The sequence below is a fragment of the Heterodontus francisci genome, unplaced genomic scaffold (assembly GCF_036365525.1).
Source record: "Heterodontus francisci isolate sHetFra1 unplaced genomic scaffold, sHetFra1.hap1 HAP1_SCAFFOLD_1445, whole genome shotgun sequence".
Taxonomy (NCBI): Eukaryota; Metazoa; Chordata; class Chondrichthyes; order Heterodontiformes; family Heterodontidae; genus Heterodontus; species Heterodontus francisci.
This window is the reverse complement of record NW_027142284.1, coordinates 1-26,754: the sequence shown is the minus strand read 5'-3', so window position 1 is coordinate 26,754 and position 26,754 is coordinate 1. Positions and strand designations below refer to the sequence as shown.

The 26,754-nt window shown below is 53.4% G+C and overlaps 2 protein-coding genes across 10 annotated transcripts in view; one reads left to right on the top strand and one right to left on the bottom strand.

Annotated features, from left to right (window-relative positions):
• map3k12 (mitogen-activated protein kinase kinase kinase 12) overlaps positions 1 to 6,691 on the top strand; it is a 55,872-nt gene extending 49,181 nt beyond the window's left edge. Inside the window, exons 11-14 of the mRNA XM_068028477.1 lie at positions 815 to 1,496; positions 4,519 to 4,589; positions 5,451 to 5,685; positions 6,386 to 6,691. Of these exons, the coding sequence (XP_067884578.1) occupies positions 815 to 1,496; positions 4,519 to 4,589; positions 5,451 to 5,685; positions 6,386 to 6,487 (1,090 nt within the window). The 3' untranslated portion in view covers positions 6,488 to 6,691. The remainder of the gene's footprint in view (positions 1 to 814; positions 1,497 to 4,518; positions 4,590 to 5,450; positions 5,686 to 6,385) is intronic.
• A 1,135-nt stretch (positions 6,692 to 7,826) lies between these two features.
• On the bottom strand, positions 7,827 to 23,628 carry LOC137366916 (poly(rC)-binding protein 3-like). Of its 9 annotated transcripts, none has more exons than XM_068028474.1 (12): positions 23,502 to 23,628; positions 23,136 to 23,159; positions 23,007 to 23,039; positions 22,811 to 22,927; positions 22,435 to 22,566; positions 21,360 to 21,500; positions 20,684 to 20,761; positions 20,402 to 20,443; positions 19,399 to 19,474; positions 13,704 to 13,753; positions 13,168 to 13,337; positions 7,827 to 8,265 (listed from the first exon to the last, which is right to left on the bottom strand). In XM_068028474.1, exons 1-12 carry the CDS (start codon positions 23,565 to 23,567, stop codon positions 8,229 to 8,231), a joined length of 966 nt encoding a protein of 321 aa, XP_067884575.1. In that variant the 5' UTR covers positions 23,568 to 23,628; the 3' UTR covers positions 7,827 to 8,228. The 9 variants fall into 9 exon arrangements, with proteins under 9 accessions (XP_067884575.1, XP_067884576.1, XP_067884577.1 ...); XM_068028475.1 differs by having other exon boundaries at positions 21,372 to 21,500; XM_068028476.1 differs by having other exon boundaries at positions 20,684 to 20,758; positions 21,372 to 21,500.
• Positions 23,629 to 26,754: the final 3,126 nt, after the last annotated feature.

The window sequence follows — 26,754 nt, the reverse complement described above, 5'->3', positions numbered from 1 at the left end:
TGAACCCCAATACTGAATGAGGGGGCTGAACCCCAATACTGAGTGAGTGGGGCTGAACCCCAATACTGAGTGAGAGGAGGGGCTGGACCCCAATACTGAGTGGGAGGGAGGCTGAACCCCAATACTGAGTGAGAGGAGCTGGACCTCAATACTGAGTGAGCTGGACCCCAATAAGGAGTGAAAGGGGCTGGACCCCAATACTGAGTGGGAGGGGGGCTGAACCCCAATACTGAGTGGGAGGGGGGCTGAACCCCAATACTGAGTGAGAGGAGGGGCTGAACCCCAATACTGAGTGGGAGGGGGGCTGAACCCCAATACTGAGTGAGAGGAGGAGCTGGACCCCAATACTGAGTGAGAGGAGGGGCTGGACCCCAATACTGAATGAGGGGGGCTGGACCCCAATACTGAGTGACGGGGGGGCTGAACCCCAATACTGAGTGAGAGGGGGGCTGAACCCCAATACTGAGTGAGAGGAGGGGCTGGACCCCAATACTGAGTGATGGGGGCTGGACCCCAATACTGAGTGAGAGGAGGGGCTGGACCCCAATACTGAATGAGGGGGGCTGGACCCCAATACTGCCACTGTGAGGCTGTGAGTACAATTAGGAAGAGGCTGTGTCAGCGTCTCCTTTCATGTGTTTACTTCTTACTTATCCACTGTCTGCTGCCCGAAGCCCCCGCCATTGGCTGCACCCGCCCTCCCCCCACCTCATCGGCTCTCAACACCACCTCCCACCGCACCCCCCCCACCCAATCGCCAGCTCCCACTCCCCGCCCGTCAGCCCTGAACCCCCCCTCTCCTTGTCTGTTACAGGCCAGATATTCTGCGGTCGGAGGTGATTCTGCCCAAGCTGGACTCGCCGGTGACCCAGGTGACCATCCCCGGCTGCCAGAAGACGTCGGGCTCCCCGGGGAAGTCCCGTCACCGTGCCAAGCCCAGGTACCGCAAGGCGACGAGCAAAGGGAGCCACGGGGACCTGCTGGGACTGGCCAAGGCCGCGGCTCTGCGAGGAGGCCTGTCCCCCGTCCACAGCCCGGCCTGTAAGGACCTCCTGACTCCCTGCTCCCAGAACCTCCGCTACTTCGGCCCAGCAGCCGCCCTCCGCAGCCTCCCCCACGACCTGCTGCAGAAGAAGCTGTCCTCGTCCAGCCCCGACCTCATCTGCACGACGATGGAGGCCGACTCGCGCAGGAACAACAACAACACCACCACCGCCGCCGCCACCCACCGCACCAGCTCCGACCCCAACTGCAACCACCAGGCTGGGCAGGAGCCCAGCGCCAGGCCGCCGCAGGAGGCCCCGACGCCCACCCCCTCCAGCAGCCCCAGCTCGCCCGGAGACCAGGCCCCCAGGCGCCCAGCTGAGACGCCGGGGACCGCAGCGCAGGCGCCAGCCGAGGGGCCTCGCAAGCGCAAGCAGAAACCGTCCGAGTGCGAGTCCCAGGAGCGGCCGTCGATCCCGAGCGGCAGGGCCCAGCCTGCACCGAGGAAACAGGTACCAAACGGTCAGGAGGCTCCTTGTGTGTGTGTCTGTGTGACTCTCTCTGCAGTGTGTGTGTGTGACTCTTTCAGCAGTCTTAGAATCATAAAGTTATACAGCACAGAAACAGGCCCTTCGGCCCATCATGTCTGTGCCCGCCATCAAGCACCTATCTATTCTAATCTCATTTTCCAGCACTTGGCCCGTAGCCTTGTATGCTATGGCATTTCAAGTGCTCATCTAAATACTTCTTAAATGTTGTGAGGGTTCCTGCCTCCACAACCCCCTTCAGGCAGTGTGTTCCAGATTCCAACCACCCTCTGGTTGAAAAAAATCTTTCCTCAAATCCCCTCTAAACCTCTTGCCCCTTACCTTAAATCTATGCCCCCTGGTTATTGACACCTCCACTAAGGATAAAAAGTTTCTTCCTATCTAACCAATCAATGCCCCTCATAATTTTGTATACCTCAATCAGGTTCCCTCCTCAGCCTTCTCTGCTCTAAGGAAAACAACCCTCGCCTATCCCAGTCTCTCTTCATAGCTGACATGCTCCAGCCCAGGCAACATCCTGGTGAATCTCCTCTGCACCCTCTCTAGTGCAATCACATCCTTCCTATAGTGTGGTGACCAGAACTCTACACAGTACTCCAGCTGTGGCCTAACTAGTGTTTTATACAGCTCCATCATAACCTCCCTGCTCTTATATTCTATGCCTCGGCTAATAAAGGCAAGTATCCCATATGCCTTCCTAACCACCTTATCTACCTGTGCTGCTGCCTTCAGTGATCTATGGACAAGTACACCAAGATCCCTCTGACCCTCTGTACTTCCTAGGGTCCTACCATCCATTGTATATTCCCTTGCCTTGTTAGTCCTCCCAAAATGCATCACCTCACGCTTCTCAGGATTAAATTCCATTTGCCACAGCTCTGCCCATCTATAGTTCCCTGTAATCTAAGGCTTTCCTCCTCATTATTTACAACACCACCAATTTTCATGTCATCTGCAAACTTACTGATCATATCTCCTATATTCACGTCTAAATCATTAATGTACATTACAAACAGCAAGGGTCCCAGCACCGATCCCTGCAGTACACCACTGGTCACAGACTTCCACTCGCAAAAACAACCTTTGACCATCACCTTCTGCCTCCTGTCACTCAGCCAATTTTGGATCCAATTTGCCAAATTGCCCCGGATCCCATGGGCTCTTACCTTCTTAACCAATCTCCCATGTGAGACCTTATCAAAAGCCTTACTGGTCCATGTAGACTACATCAACTGCTTTACCCTCATCCACACATCTAGTCACCAACTCAAAAAATTCAATCATCTTTGTTAGACATGATCTCCCCCTGACAAAGCCCTGCTGACTATTCTTGATTAACCCCTGCCTCTCCAAGTGGAGATTAATCCTGTCCCTCAGAATTTTTTCCAATAGTTTCCCTACCACTGATGTTAGACTCACTGGCCTTAAATTACCTGGTTTATCACTGCTACCCCTCTTGAATAATGGTACCACATTCACTGTCCTCCAGTCCTCTGGTACCTCTCCTGTGGCCAGAGAGGATTTGAAAATTTGTGTCAAAGCCCCTGCAATCTCCTCCCTTGCCTCACATAACAGCCTGGGATACATCTCATCTGGTCCTGGGGATTTATCCACTTTTAAGCCCGCTAAAACCACTAATACCTCCTCCCTTTCAATGCTAATTTGTTCAAGTATATCACAAGCCCCCCTTCCCTGATCGCTACACCTACATCGTCCTTCTCCATAGTGAACACATGAAAAGTAATCATTTAAAACCTCACAGAGAAACCACAAAATCCTTCGGCTCCACACACACATTGTCATTTTGGTCCCTAATGGGCCCTACTCTTTCCCTGATTATCCTCTTACCCTTAATATACTTATAAAACACCTTGGGATTTTCGTTTATCTTGCGTGCCAGTTTTTTTCATGTCCCTGCTTCGCTCTCCTAATTACTTTTTTAAGTAACTGCCTTACACTTTCGATACTCCTCTCGTGCCTCTGCTGTTTTCACTGCTCTGAATCTGCCATAAGCCTCCATGTTTTTCCTGATCCAATCCTCTATATCCCTTGACATCCAGGGTTCCCTGGACCTGTTGGTCCTGCCCGTCACCTTAACGGGTACATGTTGGCTCTGAACTGTCACTATTTACTCTTTGAATGACTCCCACTGGTCTTTCTGTGCTGTGTGAGACTCTGCGCAGTGCCTGTCTGTGTGTGTGTCTCTTTCTGCAGTGTGTGCGTGAGAGGCTCCGCGCAGTATGTGTGTCTCTGTGCGCTGTGTGCGAGAGACTGCGTGGTGCATGTCTCTGCGCAGTGCGTGTATGAGAGAGACTCTGTGCACTGTGTGTGTGTGAGACTCTGAGCATTATGTGTCCCTGCGCCGTGTGTTGAGACTCAGCAGTATGTCACTCGGCGCCGTGTCTGTGTGACTCTGAGCAGTGTGTCCCTGAGCAGTATGTCACTGCGCTCTGTGTGAGAGACTCTCTCTGCGGTGTGTGTGTGACTCTGAGCAGTATGTGTCCCTATGCTGTGAGAGAGACTCAGCAGTATGTCACGCTGCGTGAGACTCTCTCTGTGCTGTGTGTGTGTGACTCTGAGCAGTGTGTCCCTGCGCTGTGTGAGAGAGTCTGAGCAGTATGTCACTGCGCTCTGTGTGAGAGACTCTCTCTGCGGTGTGTGTGACTCTGAGCAGTATGTGTCCCTGCGCTGTGAGAGAGACTCTGAGCAGTATGTCACTCTGCGTGAGACTCTCTTTGTGCTGTGTGTGTGTGACTCTGAGCAGTGTGTGTCCCTGCGCTGTGTGTGTGTGTGTAATATTCCAGTATACAGTGTATGTAACATACAGTCAGTGTTAATTGCACAGCTACAGTTGTGGGGAAAACTCTCATCCAGATGGACTGATCCAGATCGATTGTGTCAGCGGGGGTTGAGGGGGGGGTTACACGGGGGATTTCGGGCTCTGCCGTGACCTTGGCCAATATTGACGGCATTTCAATTCCTGCAGAAACGAGGCATGTCCTCGGAGGAAGAGGAAGGCGAGGTCGACAGTGAGGTGGAGTTTCCCCGGCGACAGAGGTGAGAGGTTAACCTGTTAGTCCTTGGGGCTAGTTTTCCCCCCATTCCACCCCCCACCACCTCCGTGTCACTATTCCAAGACTCTGTGTAACCCCCCTCCCCCTGGCCAGACTTGATTAACTGTGGGTCGCGGGGGAGTCACTGGTTGTTTTTGGGGGGGGGGGGGCGGCAGGGGTTGCTGCAGCAGCACCAGTGGCCGGAGGATGTAATTACCACGTGACCTGTTTACATAAAAAAATTATAACTGAAAACATTAATATGGATAGAATCAGAGCTGGATTGTGTCTGCTCTAAACCAGTTAAGCTCTGGCCCCCTAACCCCACTTCCCCTGAAGACAGCACACCAGCTGCAAGGGGAGATGGGCCGGATTTAAACCAATTTCTGCTTTCCGCGTCAGCCCTTTCTTTATTGGTCGCACTGCCACCTCTGAGGTATAGGTTGAGGGTTTGAGTCCCTACTGTATAATACCGAGGGAGCGCCACACTGTCAAAAGGTGCCTTATTTCGGATGAGACTTCAAACCGAGGCCCGCATCTGCTCTCGGGTGGGTGTAAAAGATCCCACGGTCGCTATTAGCAAGCGTTGGGGGTGGGGTTGGGGAAGAGTTCTCCCTGGTGTCCTGGGGCCAATGTTTGTCCCTTAACCAACATCACGAGAAAGGGATCAGCTGGTGATTAGCACATTGCTGATTGTGGGATCTTGCTGTGCGCAACTTGGCTGCTGCGTTTGCTCCATTATAACAGTAACTGCAGGTTAAAAAAAGGTCAGTCCTTGGCCATGAGGCGTGTTGGGCCGGCCCGAGATGCTGAAAGACGCTGGAAGTGACTGTTTGAGCACCTGTCAATCTCTCTCCACGTTTAGTTCGGAGAATTTCTCCGTTTCGGATGGGGACGAGGGGAACACGAGTGACCTGTCTCACAGCTGCACTCCGGACGTGGTCAGCACCAACACGGATGACGTTCTCTCCCAGAGCTCGGAGATCCCCGTCGACCTGCTCCTGCAGTCGGATGGCCTGTCCGAGAAGGAGGCGGCGCTTCAGCACGTGAAGACGCAGGTTTCCGCGGGGAGGCTGTGTCCCCAGGGCGTCCCGTCGCAGGTGGGTGCAGATCTCCCCATGAATTCTCACTCGGGAAGCGGAAAGATGCAAAATATCAACCATTGACCACCCCCACCCACCCCCCTCCCCCACCCCGTGATCTCCGGCCGCAGCCCGTGTACGCACTCTGTCTCCTTCCCCCACCCCCCCGGAGGGATCTCTTTCTTGGGGTGCAGCTACCAAACTAGTTGTGTGTTTATCCCCATCCCCCACACCTGGTCAGTGGGTGGGTTCGCAGATGCCTGGACCCTAATTCTAACTTGTGTAAATCATAGAATGGTTACACCACAGTCGGAGACACCTTTCAGCCCCGTCCCGCCTGTACTGGCCCTCTACGACAGTGACTCAGCCCCATCACACTCCACTGCCTCTTCCCTGTTGCCCTGTAAGTTTCTCTCTCCAGATAATTATCCAGTTCCTATTTGAAAGCCACGATTGACTTTGCCTTCACCCCACACACAGAGAGAGAGAGCATTCCAGATCCTCAGCTCGCTCGTTCCCTTTAGATTAGATTAGATTAGAGATACAGCACTGAAACAGGCCCTTCGGCCCACCGAGTCTGTGCCGACCATCAACCACCCATTTATACTAATCCTACACTAATCCCATATTAGAACTGTTATTTCTCGCGTTGCCACCGCCTATTCTTTTGCCAGTCGTTTTTAAACCCAGGTCCCTCTGCTTCTCACTCCGTCCGCAGAGCCCGTTAGCCTTCGAGGATTCCGACTTCGACGTTCCCGAAATGGATCAAGCAGGCTCCCGGGAGACAGCCCACACGCCGCGCAGCTCGTCGTCCTGGTAACCGGGGGGCCAATGCGGAGGATGTAAATACTTGATTTCTGCCGGACTGCAATAAAAAACGTTATCACGGGCGCTTCCAGCCACGGAACAGAGGCAGACCCGATCGACCCACACACACACACGCACGTGTTTCAGGGATTTTTCTGCTGCTGACGGGGAGGGGGAGCAAGTGGAGGGGGGGGGGGGTTTGCCCCTCATCATTTTAAGACCGCGACTGTAACACTTTTAGGTGCTAAAACAAACTGCACACGTGCACATGGCGCAGGGCTAGTCACATGCTTCTACCCTGGTTTTTTGGGGGGGGGGGGGTGGGGAGGGAAAGGAGTTGGGGGGGACAGCAGAGGAGACCCTCCCTCTGCTGGTGGGAGGGGGGGGGGCAACCAGAGAAGCCCCGAACCCGCAAAGGGACAGGGATGGACCAGCCGCGCACTGTGGACACGTGCCTACCACAGCTCACACCACTCCCCTGCCGCGATACCTCACTGCGAACAGGTACAGAATTAACCGGTCTGTGACCGCTGGTCCCACAATAAACTTATCATTTTCGACAAACCATCGAGGCTTTCTTTCAATCGGTTCCAAGTAACGGAGGGAAGGCGGGGGTGGCGGTGGAGAGCGCAAGCTGGTGTTTGGCCACTCTCGTGGACAGGGCCAAGAGGAGGCATTAACTCGAGGCCTGATTCAGGTGGGTACAAAGATCCCACAGATGTTGTTAGATGAGGTCAGTGTTCTCCTTTCTGGGGCAGGGAATGGGGGAGGGGGGTCATCAGCCCTTACTCACTGCCTGGATGGGTGCAGCTCCAACAGTCAGGACAAAGCAGCTCGCTTGACCGGCACCCCATCCACTGCCTTCCACATTCACTCCCTCCACCACCGACGCACAGTGGCAGCAGTGTGTACCATCTACAAGATGCACTGCAGCAACCCACCAAGGCTCCTTCGACAGCGCCGCCCAAACCCGCGACCTCTCCACCTAGAAGGACAAGGGCAGCAGACACATGGGAACACCACCACCTGCGAGTTCCCCTCCAAGTCACACACCATCCTGACTTGGAACTATATCGTCCGTTCCTTCACTGTCGCTGGGTCAAAATCCTGGAACTCCCTTCCTAACAGCACTGTGGGTGTACCTACACCACATGGACTGCAGCGGTTCAAGAAGGCAGCTCACCACCACCTTCTCAAGGGGGCAATTAGGGATGGGCAATAAATGCTGGCCTGGCCAGCGACACCCACACCATGTGAATGTATGAGATTAACTGCAGCCCCCTCCCTCCCTCCTTCCCCAAACACGCATGTGCCCGAGAAGCAACAGAAGGAAGACGAGAGCCCCAAAAGCGTCCAGTTCTGCTGTGGTTTTTTTTATTAGAAAAAAAATTCAACATTACAGAGTTCAATAGACACTTGGGGAAAATCTCTGCTTTGCTCAGTTACAATTTCTGATAATTCTTTTCTTTAAACATTGGATTCAAATTAGAACAGAAAAAGCAAAAACAAATTAAGTCTTACAAAAGAAAATAAACTGGGGGGGAAGCGGGGGGTGGGGTGGGTGGGTGGGGGAATGGGGGCAGGGTAAACAAATGTATAAATTTAGGTTGACTGTACGAATGACTGGAAATTGCAGAATGGAAAGTAATTTATTGACTGCTGCACTGGAAAAGGCGGCAGGCACAAATTTACAACTGGACCGGTGGAACGGCTCATGAATTACACAGAAGAATCACGGGGATGGTGAGTAAATATTACTGGCTGCCCATTCCCGAGGCTTCGGAAGATAACCTAGAATATAGAGAATTAAGGAGAAAAGCGTCGTCTGAACAGTGTGTAAAATACAGCAAAGCAGCCATGCTACGAGTCACTAGAACATTGAATTACACATCGTCCTTTACATACCATAACCAACAGCGTACAGTAATAGGATCAATCTGATCAAGGTGTGGGGGAGGAGGGGGGGGGGGGCGGGAAAAGGAGGGTGTCCCATTCCCGTGTGCAGATTTTACACTGGAACATGGGCACGCCCACGGGGTCATGGAGCCAGGGTCTCGCACACGCACACAGGGGACACGCCCTGGCACTAACTGCAGGATCGGAACAAGAGCCTGTGTGCGGTGGGGGGGGGGGGGGAAGTGGGCGAGAGAAAGGGTTCCCGAAACTGAAGGACGATCAGATTGATTCTATTCACTGCCACACAGTGCAAGACAGATCCAGCTCCTGAACCCACCCACGGCCATTCCCAACACTGGGCCTCCGTAAAGTTTCCTCCTGTGCCTCTCTCCCAGGACTGTGAACGAACTGAAATCCCTAAACCCCAGGCTGCACGAACCAGCCATGCTCGAAATTTATTCCCACAACGTTTTAAATCACATGTTTTTCCACTAGATTCCCCCAGGGGAATGGTCTTATTGTAATCAACTCCAATCAACATTTAAAGGGAGGATAAATCCCACTAACAAACAGTTCTAACCAACACAATAATGCCTCACAGTCATCGGGAAAAACTGGGAGGCAGCTTTTCACCGGTGGTTCATTTTCCCGGTCGGTCTGAGCAGACAAACACTACCCCCACCCCCTGCGCAGTCAGCTCGATGCTAGTCTGTTTAAAATACAAGGGAGTCTCCCCCAGGACTGCGATGACCAACGGCAGCTTAAAAACAGCCTGGAGGCGAAGAGTTCAAAGATTCAACTCAAAACTAATTCTAGCAGGACACAGATTTTGTAAAAATCACTGAGAGGGGGGGGGGGGGGGGGGGGAAAGAGGAGAGGGGGTGGGGGGGGGGAAAGAGAAGGAGGGGGGGGGGGGGAGGAGAGAAGGAGGGGGGGGGAAAGAGAAGGAGGGGGGGGGGGAAAGAGAAGGAGGGGGGGGGGGAAAGAGAAGGAGGGGGGGGAAAGAGAAGGAGGGGGGGGGAAGAGAAGGAGGGGGGGGGAAGAGAAGGAGGGGGGGGGAAGAGAAGGAGGGGGGGGGAAGAGAAGGAGGGGGGGGGGAAGAGAAGGAGGGGGGGGGAAGAGAAGGAGGGGGGGGGGGGGGAAGAGAAGGAGGGGGGGGGGAGGGAAGAGAAGGAGGGGGGGGGGGGGAAGAGAAGGAGGGGGGGGGGGAAGAGAAGGAGGGGGGGGGGAAGAGAAGGAAGGGGGGGGGGAAGAGAAGGAGGGGGGGGGGGAAGAGAAGGAGGGGGGGGGGGAAGAGAAGGAGGGGGGGGGGGAAGAGAAGGAGGGGGGGGGGAAGAGAAGGAGGGGGGGGGGGAAGAGAAGGAGGGGGGGGGGGAAGAGAAGGAGGGGGGGGGGGAAGAGAAGGAGGGGGGGGGGGAAGAGAAGGAGGGGGGGGGGGAAGAGAAGGAGGGGGGGGGGGAAGAGAAGGAGGGGGGGGGGGAAGAGAAGGAGGGGGGGGGGGAAGAGAAGGAGGGGGGGGGGGAAGAGAAGGAGGGGGGGGGGGGGAAGAGAAGGAGGGGGGGGGGGAAGAGAAGGAGGGGGGGGGGGAAGAGAAGGAGGGGGGGGGGGGAAGAGAAGGAGGGGGGGGGGGAAGAGAAGGAGGGGGGGGGGGAAGAGAAGGAGGGGGGGGGGGAAGAGAAGGAGGGGGGGGGGGGAAGAGAAGGAGGGGGGGGGGGGAAGAGAAGGAGGGGGGGGGGGGGAAGAGAAGGAGGGGGGGGGGGAAGAGAAGGAGGGGGGGGGGGAAGAGAAGGAGGGGGGGGGGGAAGAGAAGGAGGGGGGGGGGGGAAGAGAAGGAGGGGGGGGGGGAAGAGAAGGAGGGGGGGGGGGAAGAGAAGGAGGGGGGGGGGGAAGAGAAGGAGGGGGGGGGGGAAGAGAAGGAGGGGGGGGGGGAAGAGAAGGAGGGGGGGGGGAAAGAGAAGGAGGGGGGGGGGGAAGAGAAGGAGGGGGGGGGGGGGGGAAAGAGGACTTTATAAATCCTTCCCAACACCTTTTAAAAAAACCTCTACTTGTAAACCTTCCGGAAACTCACTAATTCAGGTAACGACCCCCCTTCTGGTTTTAACCCTCGCCTTTTCCAGGAATAAATCCTCCCCCCCCCCCCCCCCCACACCCCCAACATCCAGTGTTCAGTCCTTCAACTCACAGTCCAGAAAAAGGAACAGCAAGAAACTCCCGAGGCCTGAGTGTCTTTTATCCTTTTCTCTTCTGTTTTAAACCAGTTTTGTCAAACACATTAAACGTTTTTTTTTAACACAATCAGGAGCTAAACGTGCAAAGTCTCTTCAGGGAAAAAAAAACCACTGGCACAAAAAGGCATTTCACACAACAGATTGGTTTCTACCTCCCAACTTAAAACCGCTGAAATTAAATCCACATTTCTAAAAAATAATGATTATATATGAAAGCATTGCAGAAGCATCAGTGGGTGATCTCTCGGTGTCGCCTGTGACCGGGGCACAGACTGAAACCCTAAAACATCCGGTCGTCAGTACGGAGAGAATCGCTGCTTCTCTGATTTCTTTACCAGATTGCCCGAAGCCACTTTGTTAGACACATTCCCTGCAGACCCCTTAGAAGGCACCACATTTAGGGCGAGGAGTGGGACAGGTTTCATGCCAGTCAGACTGGAGACATAAGGGGTGCTCGAGAGAGGGTTGGGGAGGCTGCACGGCAGGTCAGGGGTCGACGCAGGGGTAGAGGTAGGGGTGGCGGGTTCAGAGAGGTTCATGTCGAGGTCAGGGGCCATGACTGAGCTTCTCTGGCTGGTGGACTTAGCACTTTCTAAACTGTAAGAAAGAGGAAGAGTAACAAACGGGTGGGTAGGGAAAGCATGGTAGGCACAAAGGACAAACAGGTTCACATTAGAAAAAACCAGGTAAACAGTTAAGGGGAAGTTGGAATATCAGGATAAATAAAAAGGGCAAATTACTTCTCAGAGGAGAACGACCGTCATTAAACCCAATTAAATCACATTGCAAATCCCATCAACGCAAACTGCACAGCAACGAAACCAGCATTCCCCCCCCCCCCGGTTTGCATTTGCACGCTCACACATGCATGCATGACCCAAGTGCGCACACACACAGGCCTGGTTATTGCTGTACCTTTGGGGAGTGGGGCAGGGGGTTTAAAATAAACGTCTGAATGGAATTCAGTGCACACAGTCCAGAGTCACCTCAAAACCCACAGACACAGAGTCCCACTGACCATCGACTGGACGCCGAGCCCAGACAGTTCCCGAGTCCCACTGACCCTCAGGCTGGACACCGGGACCAGTCAGTTCCCAAGTCCCACTGACCACACACCGGGACCAGTCAGTTCCCGAGTCCCAATGACCCTCAGGTGGAACACCGGGACCGGACAGTCCCTCAGTCCCACTGACCATCGACTGGACGCTGAGACCAATCAGTTCCCGAGTCCCACTGACTGGACACCAGAACCAGAAAGTCCCCCGAGTCCCACTGACCATCAACTGGACGCCGAGAGCAGTCAGTTCCTGAGTCCCACTGACCATCAACTGGACACTCAGGCCAGTCAGTCCCCGAGTCCCAGAGGCTCCCGGATAGCTACACTGTACTGAATCACTAACAACCTTACACAGCCCCGGGTCATACGCTGTACTGAGTCGCTAAACCTTACACAGCCCCGGGTCGTACGCTGTACTGAATCACCAACAACCTTACACAGCCCCGGGTCGTACGCTGCACTGAGTCGCTAAACCTTACACAGCCCCGGGTCGTACGCTGCACTGAGTCACTAAACCTTACACAGCCCCGGGTCGTACGCTGCACTGAGTCACTAAACCTTACACAGCCCCGGGTCGTACGCTGCACTGAGTCACTAAACCTTACACAGCCCCGGGTCGTACGCTGCACTGAGTCACTAAACCTTACACAGCCCCGGGTCGTACGCTGCACTGAGTCACTAAACCTTACACAGCCCAGGGTCGTACGCTGCACTGAGTCACTAAACCTTACACAGCCCCGGGTCGTACGCTGCACTGAGTCGCTAAACCTTACACAACCCCGGGTCGTACGCTGCACTGAGTCGCTAAACCTTACACAGCCCGGGGTCGTACGCTGTACTGAGTCGCTAAACCTTACACAGCCCGGGGTCGTACGCTGCACTGAGTCACTAAACCTTACACAGCCCCGGGTCGTACGCTGCACTGAGTCACTAAACCTTACACAGCCCCGGGTCGTACGCTGCACTGAGTCGCTAAACCTTACACAGCCCCGGGTCGTACGCTGCACTGAGTCGCTAAACCTTACACAACCCCGGGTCGTACGCTGCACTGAGTCGCTAAACCTTACACAGCCCCGGGTCGTACGCTGTACTGAGTCGCTAAACCTTACACAGCCCCGGGTCGTACGCTGCACTGAGTCACTAAACCTTACACAGCCCCGGGTCGTACGCTGCACTGAGTCACTAAACCTTACACAGCCCCGGGTCGTACGCTGCACTGAGTCGCTAAACCTTACACAGCCCCGGGTTGTACGCTGTACTGAGTCGCTAAACCTTACACAGCCCCGGGTCGTACGCTGCACTGAGTCGCTAAACCTTACACAGCCCCGGGTCGTACGCTGTACTGAGTCGCTAAACCTTACACAGCCCCGGGTTGTACGCTGTACATCAGCTGCCAACCCTCCACAGGTTACTGATCTAGTAACTTATCGTCAGGACTGTGTTGCATTGAATTCCGGGTTTACAGGACGAGCCATCACACTAACAATCTTGGCGCCGAGTGAATATTCTTACCTTGCGTTTATGAGGTACTGGGCCAGGCTAATGTTGGCCGGAGACCCAGTAATAGTTATTTGTCGATCAGTCGATCCCTCGGCCGGGTTGGAGATTTTAATCTGCGCTCCAGACATCTGCCGTATTTCATTGATTTTGCTGCCCTGCCGTCCAATGATGCAGCCAATTAACTGGGAAAGGAGAGAGTTAGAGAGAGAGCAGGTTACAACTGCGAATGAATGCAAACTCAGAAGTGACAACAAGCAGCGCGGTAAGTGACGCGCACAGGAGGGTAGGCAAAGGGGGCGCGAGACGGGGGGAGCGAGCGGCAGCGTGCGCCTCACTGTACCCGACAAAACTAATGTCAGATTCCCACCCACCAGCCGATTCCTCCCCTTCTGCACCCCACCTCAAACCCAGGGAGAGTCAGACCAAGCTGCAGCCTCCCCCATCTGCTAGGGGGGTCAGTTAACGCTGTGCAGTCCGGGGACGGAGCCTGGACCTTTCCTATTACGAGGGGCAGGTGTTGTGTTTTGCAAAGACCCTGAGGCACTCACATCGTTTGGAATAGCGATTTCATGAGAGCTGGTCTGAGAGGAGTCCAAACCTGCAGGAGAGAAAAGAGAAAACGTCAAAGGAAAAGATTGACGTCACAACTTGGAATGGCGCAGGTCAGTTAAAGACAGATTCCAGAGGTGTCTTCAATAACCGGCCGACGAACGGGGTCCCGGAATTCTCGATAATCAGCGACGCGTTCCCAGACACCACAGCGGATTCTGCACTGGAGAAATCTCTACCGCCGGACACAGAGGGGCCATCAATACCCCCAGCCTAGGGGGTGTGCGTACACCTGTGGGAGGTGGGGGGAACTGGAACCAGGATCCTTCCCACTCTGTCTGTGGCACTCACTAATAGTCCTCAGTTTTCTTCCGTTTACAAGGGTTATTGTTGGACATAAAGAGGCTACAAAGGGATATAGATAGGTTAAGTGAGCGGGCAATTTAGAAAAGTAAGAGGCGACTTGATCGAAACATACAAGATCCTGAGGGGTCTTGACAGGGTGGATGTGGAAAGGATGTTTCCTCTTGTGGGAGAATCTCAAACTAGGGGTCATAGAGTTATACAGCATAGAAACAGGCCCTTCGGCCCATCGTGTCAGTGCCAGCCATCAAGCACCTATCTATTCTAATCCCATTTTCCAGCACTTGGCCCGTAGCCTTGTATGCTATGGCATTTCAAGTGCTCATCTAAATACTTCTTAAATGTTGTGAGGGTTCCTGCCTCCACAACCCCCTTCAGGCAGTGTGTTCCAGATTCCAACCACTCTCTGGGTGAAATTATTTTTCCTCAAATCCCCTCTAAACCTCCTGCACCTTACCTTAAATCTCTGCCCCCTGGTTATTGACCCCTCTGCTAAGGGAATAAGTTTCTTCCTATCTAACCTATCAATGCCCCTCATAATTTTGTACACCTCAATCATGTCCCCCCTCAGCCTTCTCTGCTCCAAGGAAAACAACCCTAGCCTATCCAGTCTCTCTTCATAGCTGAAATGCTCCAGCCCAGGCAACATCCTGGAGAATCTCCTCTGCACCCTCTCCAGTGTAATCACATCCTTCCTATAGTGTGGTGACCAGAACTGTACACAGTACTCCAGCTGTGGTCTAACTAGCGTTTTATACAGCTTAATCATAACTTCCCTGCTCTTATATTCTATGCTTCGGCTAATAAAGGCAAGTATCCCATATGCCTTCCTAACCACCTTATCTACCTGTGCTGCTGCCTTCAGTGATCTATGGACAAGTACACCAAGGTCCCTCTGATCTTCTGTACGTCCTAGGGTCCTATCATCCATTGTATATTCCCTTGCCTTGTTAGTCCTCCCAAAATATATCACCTCACACTTCTCAGGATTGAATGGCAGAACCCTTAGGAGTATTGACAGGCAGAGAGATCTGGGCGTACAGGTCCACAGGTCACTGAAAGTGGCAACGCAGGTGGATAAGGTAGTCAAGAAGGCATACGGCATGCTTGCCTTCATCGGTCGGGGCATAGAGTATAAAAATTGGCAAGTCATGTTGCAGCTGTACAGAACCTTAGTTAGGCCACACTTGGAATATTGCGTGCAATTCTGGTCGCCACACTACCAGAAGGACGTGGAGGCTTTGGAGAGGGTACCGAGGAGGTTTACCAGGATGTTGCCTGGTCTGGAGGGCGTTAGCTATGAGGAGAGGTTGGATAAACTTGGATTGCTTTCACTGGAACAACGGAGGTGGAGGGGTGACATGATAGAGGTTTACAAAGTTATGAGCGGCATGGACAGAGTGGATAGTCAGAAGCTTTTTCCCAGGGTGGAAGAGTCAGTTACTAGGGGACATAGGTTTAAGGTGAGAGGGGCAAAGTTTAGAGGGGATGTGCGAGGCAAGTTCTTTACAGAGGGTGGCGAGTGCCTGGAACTTGCTGCCGGGGGAGGTGGTGGAAGCAGATACGATAGCGACGTTTAAGAGACATCTTGACAAATATATGAATAGGAAGGGAATAGAGGGATACGGTCCCCGGAAGTGCAGAAGGTGTTAGTTTTGGCAGGCATCAAGATCGGCGCAGGCTTGGAGGGCCGAATGGCCTGTTCCTGTGCTGTACTGTTCTTTGTAAATTCCATTTGCCACTGCTCCACCCATCTTACCAGCCCATCTATATCGTCCTGTAATCTAAGGCTTTCCTCCACTATTTACGACACCAATTTTCGTGTCATCTGCAAACTTAACCTCCTATATTCACGTCTAAATCATTAATGTACACTACAAACAGCAAGGGTCCCAGCACCAATCCCTATGGTACACCACTGGTCACAGGCTTCCAATCGCAAAAACAACCCTCGACCATTACCCTCTGCCTCCTGCCAATTTTGGATCCAATTTGCCAAATTGCTCTGGATCCCGTGGGCTCTTACCTTCTTAACCAATCTCCCATGTGGGACCTGATCAAAAGCCTTACTGAAATCCATGTAGACTACATCAACTGCTTTACCCTCACCTACACATCTGGTCACCTCCTCGAAAAATTCACTGTTTAAAAATAAGGGGTTGCCCATTTAAGACAAAGATGAGGAGAAATTTTCTCTGAGGGTCGTGGGTCTTTGGAATTCTCTTCCTCAAAAGGCGGTGGAAGCAGAGTCTTTGAATATTTTTAAGGCAGAGCTAGATAGATTCTTGATGAGCAAGGGGCTGGACGGTTATCGGGGGTAGGTGGAAATGTGGAGTAATCAGTTCAGCCATGAACTTATTGAATGGCGGAGCAGGCTCGAGGGGCCGAGTGGCCTACTCCTGCTCTTCATTCATATGCCACTTCAACAGTGCTAAGTGACCACCTACCTTCAGAGTCTACAACCTGCGGGAGACTCTGGCATTTTTACACGCACGTTATTCCTGCCCCCCTTCCCCATAATCCTCGTTTTCCTGCGTCCTAGGAAACATGGCCAGCCAGCATGAAATTTAAAACGGAAGTTGGCCCACTCCCTCGTTTTAATTAAACTACACTGGATAAGGTGAGGCACAGTCACTGCTCAGATGGTTCCTGCAATCGGGAACTGGGCAGTATGGACAGATAAAGAAAGGAAGCAGAGGCCAGGTTTAAAAAGGAGTGGCTGAGGGCGAACACACACATACAAAATCCAGTACTTTAAAATGCCCTCAATTATCAAATCTCCGCCGTAACCCTCTCCGCTCGAAGGAGAATAATCCCAGCTTCTCCCAGTCTCTCGGCATTAAAGTGAAGTCTCTCATCCCCTGGGACCATTCTGGTCAATCTCCTCCGCACCCTCTCCGAGGCCCTGACATCCTTCCTAAAGTGCAGTCATAGTCATAGAGTCAGAGTTATACAGCACAGAAACAGGCCCTTCGGCCCATAATGGCCGGCACGGACACAAAGCACCTATCTATTCTAATCCGATTTTCCAGCACTTGGCCCGTAGCCTTGTATGCTATGATGTTTCAAGTTCTCATCTAAATACTTTTTTTTTAAAGAACATTACAGCGCAGTACAGGCCCTTCGGCCCTCGATGTTGCGCCGACCATCTGACCTACACTATTCCATTTTCATCCATATGTTTATCCAATGACCACTTAAATGCCCTTAAAGTTGGCGAGTCTACTACTGCTGCAGGCAGGGCGTTCCACGCCCCTACTACTCCGAGTAAAGAAACTACCTCTGACATCTGTCCTATATCTATCACCCTTCAAATTAAAGCTATGTCCCCTCGTGTTTGCCATCATCATCCGAGGAAAAAGACTCTCACTATCCACCCTATCTAACCCTCTGATTATCTTGTATGTCTCTATTAAGTCACCTCTCCTCCTCCTTCTCTCCAACGAAAACAACCTCAAGTCCCTCAGCCTTTCCTCGTAAGACCTTCCCTCCATACCAGGCAACATCCTAGTAAATCTCCTCTGCACCCTTTCCATAGCTTCCACATCCTTCCTATAATGCGGTGACCAGAACTGCACGCAATACTCCAGGTGCGGTCTCACCAGAGTTTTGTACAGCTGCAGCATGACCTCGTGGCTCCGAAATTCGATCCCCCTACTAATAAAAGCTAACACACCATATGCCTTCTTAACAGCCCTATTAACCTGGGTAGCAACCTTCAGGGATTTATGCACCTGGACACCAAGATCTCTCTGTTCATCGACACTACCAAGAATCTTCCCATTAGCCCAGTACTCTGCATTCCTGTTACTCCTTCCAAAGTGAATCACCTCGCACTTTTCCGCATTAAACTCCATTTGCCATCTCAGCCCAGCTCTGCAGCCTATCTATGTCCCTCTGTACCCTACAACATCCTTCGGCACTATCCACAACTCCACCGACCTTAGTGTCATCCGCAAATTTACTAACCCACCTTTCTACACCCTCTTCCAGGTCATTTATAAAAATGACGAACAGCAGTGGCCCCAAAACAGATCCTTGCGGAACACCACTAGTAACTAAACTCCAGGATGAACATTTGCCATCAACCACCATCCTCTGTCTTCTTTCAGCTAGCCAATTTCTGATCCAAAGCTCTAAATCACCTTCAACCCCATACTTCCGTATTTTCTGCAATAGCCTACCGTGGGGAACTTTATCAAACGCCTTACTGAAATCCATATACACCACATCCACTGCTTTACCCTCATCCACCTGTTTGGTCACCTTCTCGAAAAACTCAATAAGGTTTGTGAGGCACGACCTACCCGTCACAAAACCGTGCTGACTATCGCTAATGAACTTATTCTTTTCAAGATGATTATAAATCCTGTCTCTTATAACCTTTTCCAACATTTTACCCACAACCGAAGTAAGGCTCACAGGTCTATAATTACCAGGGCTGTCTCTACTCCCCTTCTTGAACAAGGGGACAACATTTGCTATCCTCCAATCTTCCGGCACTATCCCTGTCGACAATGACGACATAAAGATCAAGGACAAAGGCTCTGCAATCTCCTCCATAGCTTCCCAGAGAATCCTAGGATAAATCCCATCTGGCCCAGGGGACTTATCTATTTTCACACTTTCCAAAATTGCTAACACCTCCTCCTTGTGAACCTCAATCCCATCTAGCCTAGTAGTCTGAATCTCAGTATTCTCCTCGACAACATTTTCTTTCTCTACTGTAAATACTGACGCAAAATATTCATTTAACACTTCCCCTACCTCCTCTGATTCCACACACAACTTCCCACTAATATCCTTGATTGGCCCTAATCTAACTCTAGTCATTCTTTTATGTTGTGAGGGTTCCTGCCTCCACCACCCCTTTCAGGCAGTGTGTTCCAAATTCCAACCACACACTGGGTGAAAAAGTTTTTCCTCAAATCCCCTCTAAACCTCCTGCCCCTTATCTTAAATCTATGCCCCCTGGTTATTGACCCCTCCGCTAAGGGAAAAAAGCTTCTTCCTATCTATGCCCCTCATAATTTTGTATACCTCAATCAGGTCCCCCCTCAGCCTTCTCTGCTCTAAAGAAAACAACCCTAGCCTTTTCAGTCTCTCTTCATAGCTGAAATGCTCCAGCCCAGGCAACATCCTGGTGAATCTCCTCTGCACCCTCTCCAGTGCAATCACATCCTTCCTATAGTGTGACGACCAGAACTGTACACAGTACTCCATCTGGGGTCCTGGCCAGTGTTTCATAAAGGTTTAGAGTAACTCCTTTGCTCTGTGCCCTTGTTGATAAAGCCAAGGATTCAGAGCGTGTTCTTTTTTGAAAACACTAACCTGAGTAGCCAGGACTGGTTTGCCCAACGGGAGTGAAGGGAGTCTGCTGCATGGCCAGTTGGTGTAACTTGGTGAGCTGCAGAGAGATGGGACAAAAGAGTTCATTAAAACAGCCCTGGACTAGCACAGGAGCGGCAGACAGTAACAGAGCAGCACTTTAACATCGGGCGACACGCTTACACTTAAGATGGTTTTTTAATTACTACCCTGATCCACTTGAAAGTGCAGAGATTTCCTCGGGATCAGAACTCAGGGCCAGTGTTGACACCACCCTATCAGCTCACCCCCACCCACCCCCCCCACCCCCAAATACCCCGAGGGAACTCCCGCCTGCCCCCAAATCTAAAGCCTTCAGCGGTGAATTCCCACCTATCCCCAGCACCTTCCCAAGGAATTCCAGACATTTGAGATGGCCTGCTTCATGGCTGGATAGGCTCCACACAGCTCTTGTGGATATTTTTCCGCGGGTGTTAACAATTCCCGACTGAAAGGTTTAAGTCGAGTTCAGTGCAGTGACAAACTGTTTTCCTGCACCAGTTACTCCCGACACCGCAGGATTACGTCAGGTTATTCCCACGTTATTGGGAAAACAGCAACAGATTTCCGGATTTGCTTCTACAATTCCCACCGCCCCACCGGCGAGACGGCCTCCGACAAAGCCCCGAGGATCAGTGGTGGCCCATGGTCACCGGTGTGAAGGAGGGCACCTCCTACTCTGCTACTGACTGGGGTGATGAGGGTGCAGCTGCAGGAACGGGGGTGGGGGGGGGGGGGGGCGGGGGCGGGGGAGAGTGGCTGTGCGCACTGGCACAGGCGAGCGTGCGCACTGGCACAGGCCCACAAGCCCAAGGGGTACATGCCCAGTGTCAATCCTAAAACTTCAACACCTCAGCTGTGGCAAAACGCAATTCTTTTCTTTTCCAAAAAGAAAAAAAAAAAAAAATCTACAAACAAAAGATTCTACAATTAACTGAAGTTATTAAAAAATAAAACGAGAACTCACATCGGGATGTGGGATGGCAAACTGTCCCTGAATCGTATACGCCTAAAAGATTGGGAAAAAAAATAGGAGCTGTAAATAATCGGCACCGAAAGTCTCTGCTTAGCGACATGAATTCCCGAGCATGCATTTACAGCAATCCCTAGCAATGGCCGTCTACCACTCCACGCAGACGCTGCTGGACTTTTACCTTAAACAACTAGCCGCAGTGACTGAACTGGGAAGGAAGGAACAGGATCACGCAGAATAGAGAAACAAGATTTTTCTTTAATCTGTCGGACTTACCTGACCGCCAGCGAAAATGACCGGGGCGGAGGCAGGCTTTGGACGATAGGGAACGGTGATGCCCTTCGGTGCAGACTGCTTAAAGACAGATAGAAGCAACCAAGGTCAGACGGGTAATAGCAGCTCGACACAAAACCACCCACAGACGTGAAGACTGAGGGGCGACGCAGAGATACCCTGGTGCGACGCCCGGGAGTGATAACTGCAACACCGTACACACTGCAATGTAACATGACATGGACACAATGGTGCAATGTACGAGTGCCATCAATCTTTTGGGAGGCAGTGGGGTGGGGGTCCGACCAAGATAGGAACAGGAGAAGGCCATTCAGCCCCCTTGAGCGTTCACCGACAATCAATCAATTAGATCGGGGCCGAGCCGTACCTTGTTAGCCACTTACTCCGTATCTCCCTGCTAAGACCCAGACCTCGGACAGATGGAGGAGGCCCCTGCCCCCAATGGACACTGGGAGGAGAACTCCCCCACCCCGCCCCCCCCACTTCACCCTCAACCCCGCGGACGCAGGTGGAATCGGTTTCTTTCCTCGATCAGTCCCGCCAGTATCTGCCGAATCCAAACCACCCGTCAGAAAGTCCCAAACCCGGGCCCACTCCCAGGGAGCAGACCCCATCTCCCTCTCAGCGCCTTCAGAAAGCATAAAATCCTCTTCCAAACCTCTCCAGCTACCTCAAGAATCACCACACAGATCTGCTTGGCGCACTCGATGATGGATGGCGGGGTCCCAGCGATGGTGATTGCCCGCTCGGTCGAGTTGGGAAGCATGTCACCGGCCACTTGTACCTGGGCTCCAGTCGACTGTCGAAGAAAAAAAAACGCAAACGTCAAGACCCTACAAAGCAACAGCCACTGGATTCATCAGACGGCAGGAAACTGGGGGATGGCGGGGGTAACAGAGGAGCCGGAGTAACAGCAGGGCAGGAAGTGGTGAACGGGGCTCAGTGAGAGTTAGGGCATGGGGGAGGGGAGGAGGGGGAAAGCAGCAATGTTTTGGATGAGCTGAAGTTTACGGAGGGTAGAATGGGGGGGGGGGGGGGGGGAAAAAGAGGCCGGTCAGGAATGCACTGGAATTGTTACATCAAGAGTGGAGACAGGCACGGACGAGGGTTTCAGCAGCCGATCAGCTGGGGCGGAATCGGGTGGAGTTTACAGGAGGTGGAGACAGCGACAGGGATAAACACGACAGCTCAGGTTGTGGTCAGGTTGCAGCCTTGGACAGTTGTTCGGGAGAAAGAGCAAAAACGAGAGAGAAAACGAGAGAGAAAACGAGAGAGAAAACGAGAGAGAAAACGAGAGAGAAAACGAGAGAGAAAACGAGAGAGAAAACGAGAGAGAAAACGAGAGAGAAAACGAGAGAGAAAACGAGAGAGAAAACGAGAGAGAAAACGAGAGAGAAAACGAGAGAGAAAACGAGAGAGAAAACGAGAGAGAAAACGAGAGAGAAAACGAGAGAGAAAACGAGAGAGAAAACGAGAGAGAAAACGAGAGAGAAAACGAGAGAGAAAACGAGAGAGAAAACGAGAGAGAAAACGAGAGAGAAAACGAGAGAGAAAACGAGAGAGAAAACGAGAGAGAAAACGAGAGAGAAAACGAGAGCAAGCGAGCGAGAGTCAGTCAGTGCCGGGTGAACCGAAGGCAACGGCTGCAGTCTGGATGATATTTGGCCGAATTGGGCTCCTTTAACCCACCAGATGACAGCCCAGGACTGTAATCGTTTTTTTGTAGCTCTCACCTCACGGATCTCCTTGATTTTGCAGCCTCCTTTTCCAATCAGGGACCCGCACTGGCTGGCGGGAATGACAATACGCAGGGTGACCGGCGGTGAACTAGCAGCTGTGCTATTAGCCATTGCACTGGTGATATCCTGAGGACAAAGGCACAGGTGTCAGTCAGTCAAGCGGGTGCTCGGAGGCTCCTCGCTCGGAGTCTGCTTCCCCCCCCCACTGCCGACACACACACACACTATTCAGGACTACCCATCATGTACCAGGGATTCACCCAGCGACAGGACCGGCCCCAGCGTCTCGCCCAAATCTAAGCACTGATTATCAGCCAAGTTGCTCAGACAGAAATCGTGCCTCCTGTTGCAGAGAGGAGGGTCCCCGTACCTCTTCCAATTTGTGTGTGATCATAGCGAATGCCTTGAAGATGGCACTGGTGGGTCCAGAGAGCGTGACAATTCGCTCAGGGCAGTTGCCTTCGGAGATATTAATGCGAGCTCCACTCTGAAAAGAGAAAGCAGGTTAATCCGGAGTCTTCAACACTTGGAACAAAGGTGGTACACACTGGTGTGGATTTACTCACCTCCTCACGCATCTTCTTCACCGTCTCTCCTTTCTGTGGGAAAGAGAGAGAGAGAAAAACCGGTTACCCACTGACAATAAAGCCATCTCAAACAAACAATCTGAAATAACGTGGAAATAATTCACCAACCTTCCCGATAATGCTTCCTACTTCCTGCAACAACAGAAAACACAGCGTCAAAGAAACAGGTCTCCGTTCTCAGACGGACTACAAACCAACCCCCTGCAGCAGCGGTAACTACGCGGCCGAGACGCCGAAGGTTCAGATCGCGGTGCGCCGGCTTGGTACAGCAATTGTGCATCGAACCTTCCTTTAGGTTCAGATTTCTCACGCTCCCGCACAAACCACAAAGTACACGACCACACTGTCCAACAAAGCAAACAGAAACCGCAGAGACCCTCCCCCGCACTCCCCTCAGAGACCCCCCAGTGCGACCCCCCCCCACCTTTTCCCCGCACTCAGACCACACCCCCAACGCGAGCTCAAATGCCCCACCTTGCCGTGCATCAGCAGTCGAAGAGTGAGGGTGACGTTTAATCCGCCTTCAACACCAGGATCCATGATGGATTGATGAGAGTCTGCAGCTGCCCACTGACTGAACCAAGGGTGCTCACAGAGCTGAACCTGAAAAACAGGTGGGAAACAGTTACCGCAGCCTGAACCTCAGCAGCAGCCGCTCGCTTCTGATTAACTCAGTACAGTTCACTGAGCCCCAGTGAAACACCGAAAACAATCACAGCGGACACCCCAATACCCACCCCCCGCCTTCTCTCTCCTCAATCCTCCATCTCTCATCCCAATAGACACCCCCCGCCGTCTCTGCTCAATCCTCCATCTCTCATCCCAGTACCCACCACCCCCCGCCATCTCTCCTCAATCCTCCATCTCTCATCCAATACCCACCCCCCGCCGTCTCTCCTCAATCCTCCATCTCTCATCCCAATACCCACCCCCCGCCATCTCCGCTCAATCCTCCCCCTCTCACCCCAATACCCACCCCCCGCCGACTCTGCTCAATCCTCCATCTCTTATCCCAAGACCCACCCCCCCCGCCGTCTCCCCTCAATCCTCCATCTCTCACCCCAATACCCACCCCCGCCGACTCTGCTCAATCCTCCATCTCTCACCCCAATACCCACCCCCCGCCGTCTCTCCTCAATCCTCCATCTCTCACCCCAATACCCACCCCCCGCCGTCTCTCCTCAATCCTCCATCTCTCATCCCAAGACCCACCCCCCCGCCGTCTCTCCTCAATCCTCCATCTCTCACCCCAATACCCACCCCCCCGCCGTCTCTCCTCAATCCTCCATCTCTCACCCCAATACCCACCCCCCGCCGTCTCTCCTCAATCCTCCATCTCTCATCCCAGTACCCACCACCCCCCGCCATCTCTCCTCAATCCTCCATCTCTCACCCCAATACCCACCCCCCGCCGTCTCTCCTCAATCCTCCATCTCTCATCCCAATACCCACCCCCCGCCGTCTCTCCTCAATCCTCCATCTCTCACCCCAATACCCACCCCCCGCCGTCTCTCCTCAATCCTCCATCTCTCACCCCAATACCCAACACCCCCGCCGTCTCCGCTCAATCCTCCATCTCTCACCCCAATACCCCCCGCCGTCTCCGCTCAATCCTCCCTCTCTCACCCCAATACCCACCCCCCGCCGTCTCTCCACAATCCTCCATCTCTCATCCCAAGACCCACCCCCCCCGCCGTCTCTCCTCAATCCTCCATCTCTCATCCCAATAGACACCCCCCGCCGTCTCTGCTCAATCCTCCATCTCTCATCCCAGTACCCACCACCCCCCGCCATCTCTCCTCAATCCTCCATCTCTCATCCCAATACCCACCCCCGCCGTCTCTCCTCAATCCTCCATCTCTCATCCCAATACCCACCCCCCGCCGTCTCTCCACAATCCTCCATCTCTCATCCCAAGACCCACCCCCCCCCGCCGTCTCTCCTCAATCCTCCATCTCTCATCCCAATAGACACCCCCCGCCGTCTCTGCTCAATCCTCCATCTCTCATCCCAGTACCCACCACCCCCCGCCATCTCTCCTCAATCCTCCATCTCTCATCCCAATACCCACCCCCCGCCATCTCTCCTCAATCCTCCATCTCTCATCCCAATACCCACCCCCCGCCGTCTCTCCTCAATCCTCCATCTCTCATCCCAATACCCACCACCCGCCATCTCCGCTCAATCCTCCCCCTCTCACCCCAATACCCACCCCCGCCGACTCTGCTCAATCCTCCATCTCTTATCCCAAGACCCACCCCCCGCCGTCTCTCCTCAATCCTCCATCTCTTATCCCAAGACCCACCCCCCCGCCATCTCTCCTCAATCCTCCATCTCTCATCCAAGACCCACCCCCCGCCGTCTCCGCTCAATCCTCCCTCTCTCACCCCAATACCCAGCCCCCGCCGTCTCCCCTCAACCCTCCCTCTCTCTCACCCCAATACCCACCCCCGCCGTCTCTCCTCAATCCTCCCTCTCTCATCCCAAGACCCACCCCCCGCCGTCTCCGCTCAATCCTCCCTCTCTCACCCCAATACCCAGCCCCCGCCGTCTCCCCTCAACCCTCCCTCTCTCTCACCCCAATACCCACCCCCCGCAGTCTCCCCTCAATCCTCCTCTCTCATCCCAATACCCACCCCCCGCCATCTCGCCTCAATCCTCCATCTCACCCAATACCCACCCCCCGACGTCTCTCCTCAATCCTCCAGCTCATCCCAATACCCACCCCCCGCCGTCTCTCCTCAATCCTCCCTCTCTCTCTCATCCAAATACCCACCACCCCGCCGTCCCTCCTCAATCCTCCATCTCATCCCAAGACCCACCCCCGCCGTCTCTCCTCAATCCTCCAACTCTCATCCCAATACCCACCCCCCGCCGTCTCTGCTCAATCCTCCATCTCTCACCCCAATACCCACCCCCCGCCGTCTCGCCTCAATCCTCCCCCTCTCTCTCATCCCAATACCCACCACCCCCTGTCGTCTCTGCTCAATCCTCCATCTCTCATCCCAAGACCCACAACCCCCCGCCGTCTCTCCTCAATCCTCCATCTCATCCCAATACCCACCCCCCGCCATCTCCCTCAATCCTCCATCTCACCCCAATACCCACCCCCCGACGTCTCTCCTCAATCCTCCAGCTCATCCCAATACCACCCCCCGCCGTCTCTCCTCAATCCTCCCTCTCTCTCTCATCCAAATACCCACCACCCCGCCGTCCCTCCTCAATCCTCCATCCTCCATCTCATCCCAAGACCCACCCCCCGCCGTCTCTCCTCAATCCTCCAACTCTCATCCCAATACCCACCCCCCGCCGTCTCTGCTCAATCCTCCATCTCTCACCCCAATACCCACCCCCCGCCGTCTCACCTCAATCCTCCCCCTCTCTCTCATCCAATACCCACCACCCCCTGTCGTCTCTGCTCAATCCTCCATCTCTCATCCCAAGACCCACAACCCCCCGCCGTCTCTCCTCAATCCTCCATCTCATCCCAATACCCACCCCCGCCATCTCCCCTCAATCCTCCATCTCACCCCAATACCCACCCCCCGACGTCTCTCCTCAATCCTCCAGCTCATCCCAATACCCACCCCCCGCCGTCTCTCCTCAATCCTCCCTCTCTCTCTCATCCAAATACCCACCACCCCGCCGTCCCTCCTCAATCCTCCATCTCATCCCAAGACCCACCCCCCGCCGTCTCTCCTCAATCCTCCAACTCTCATCCCAATAA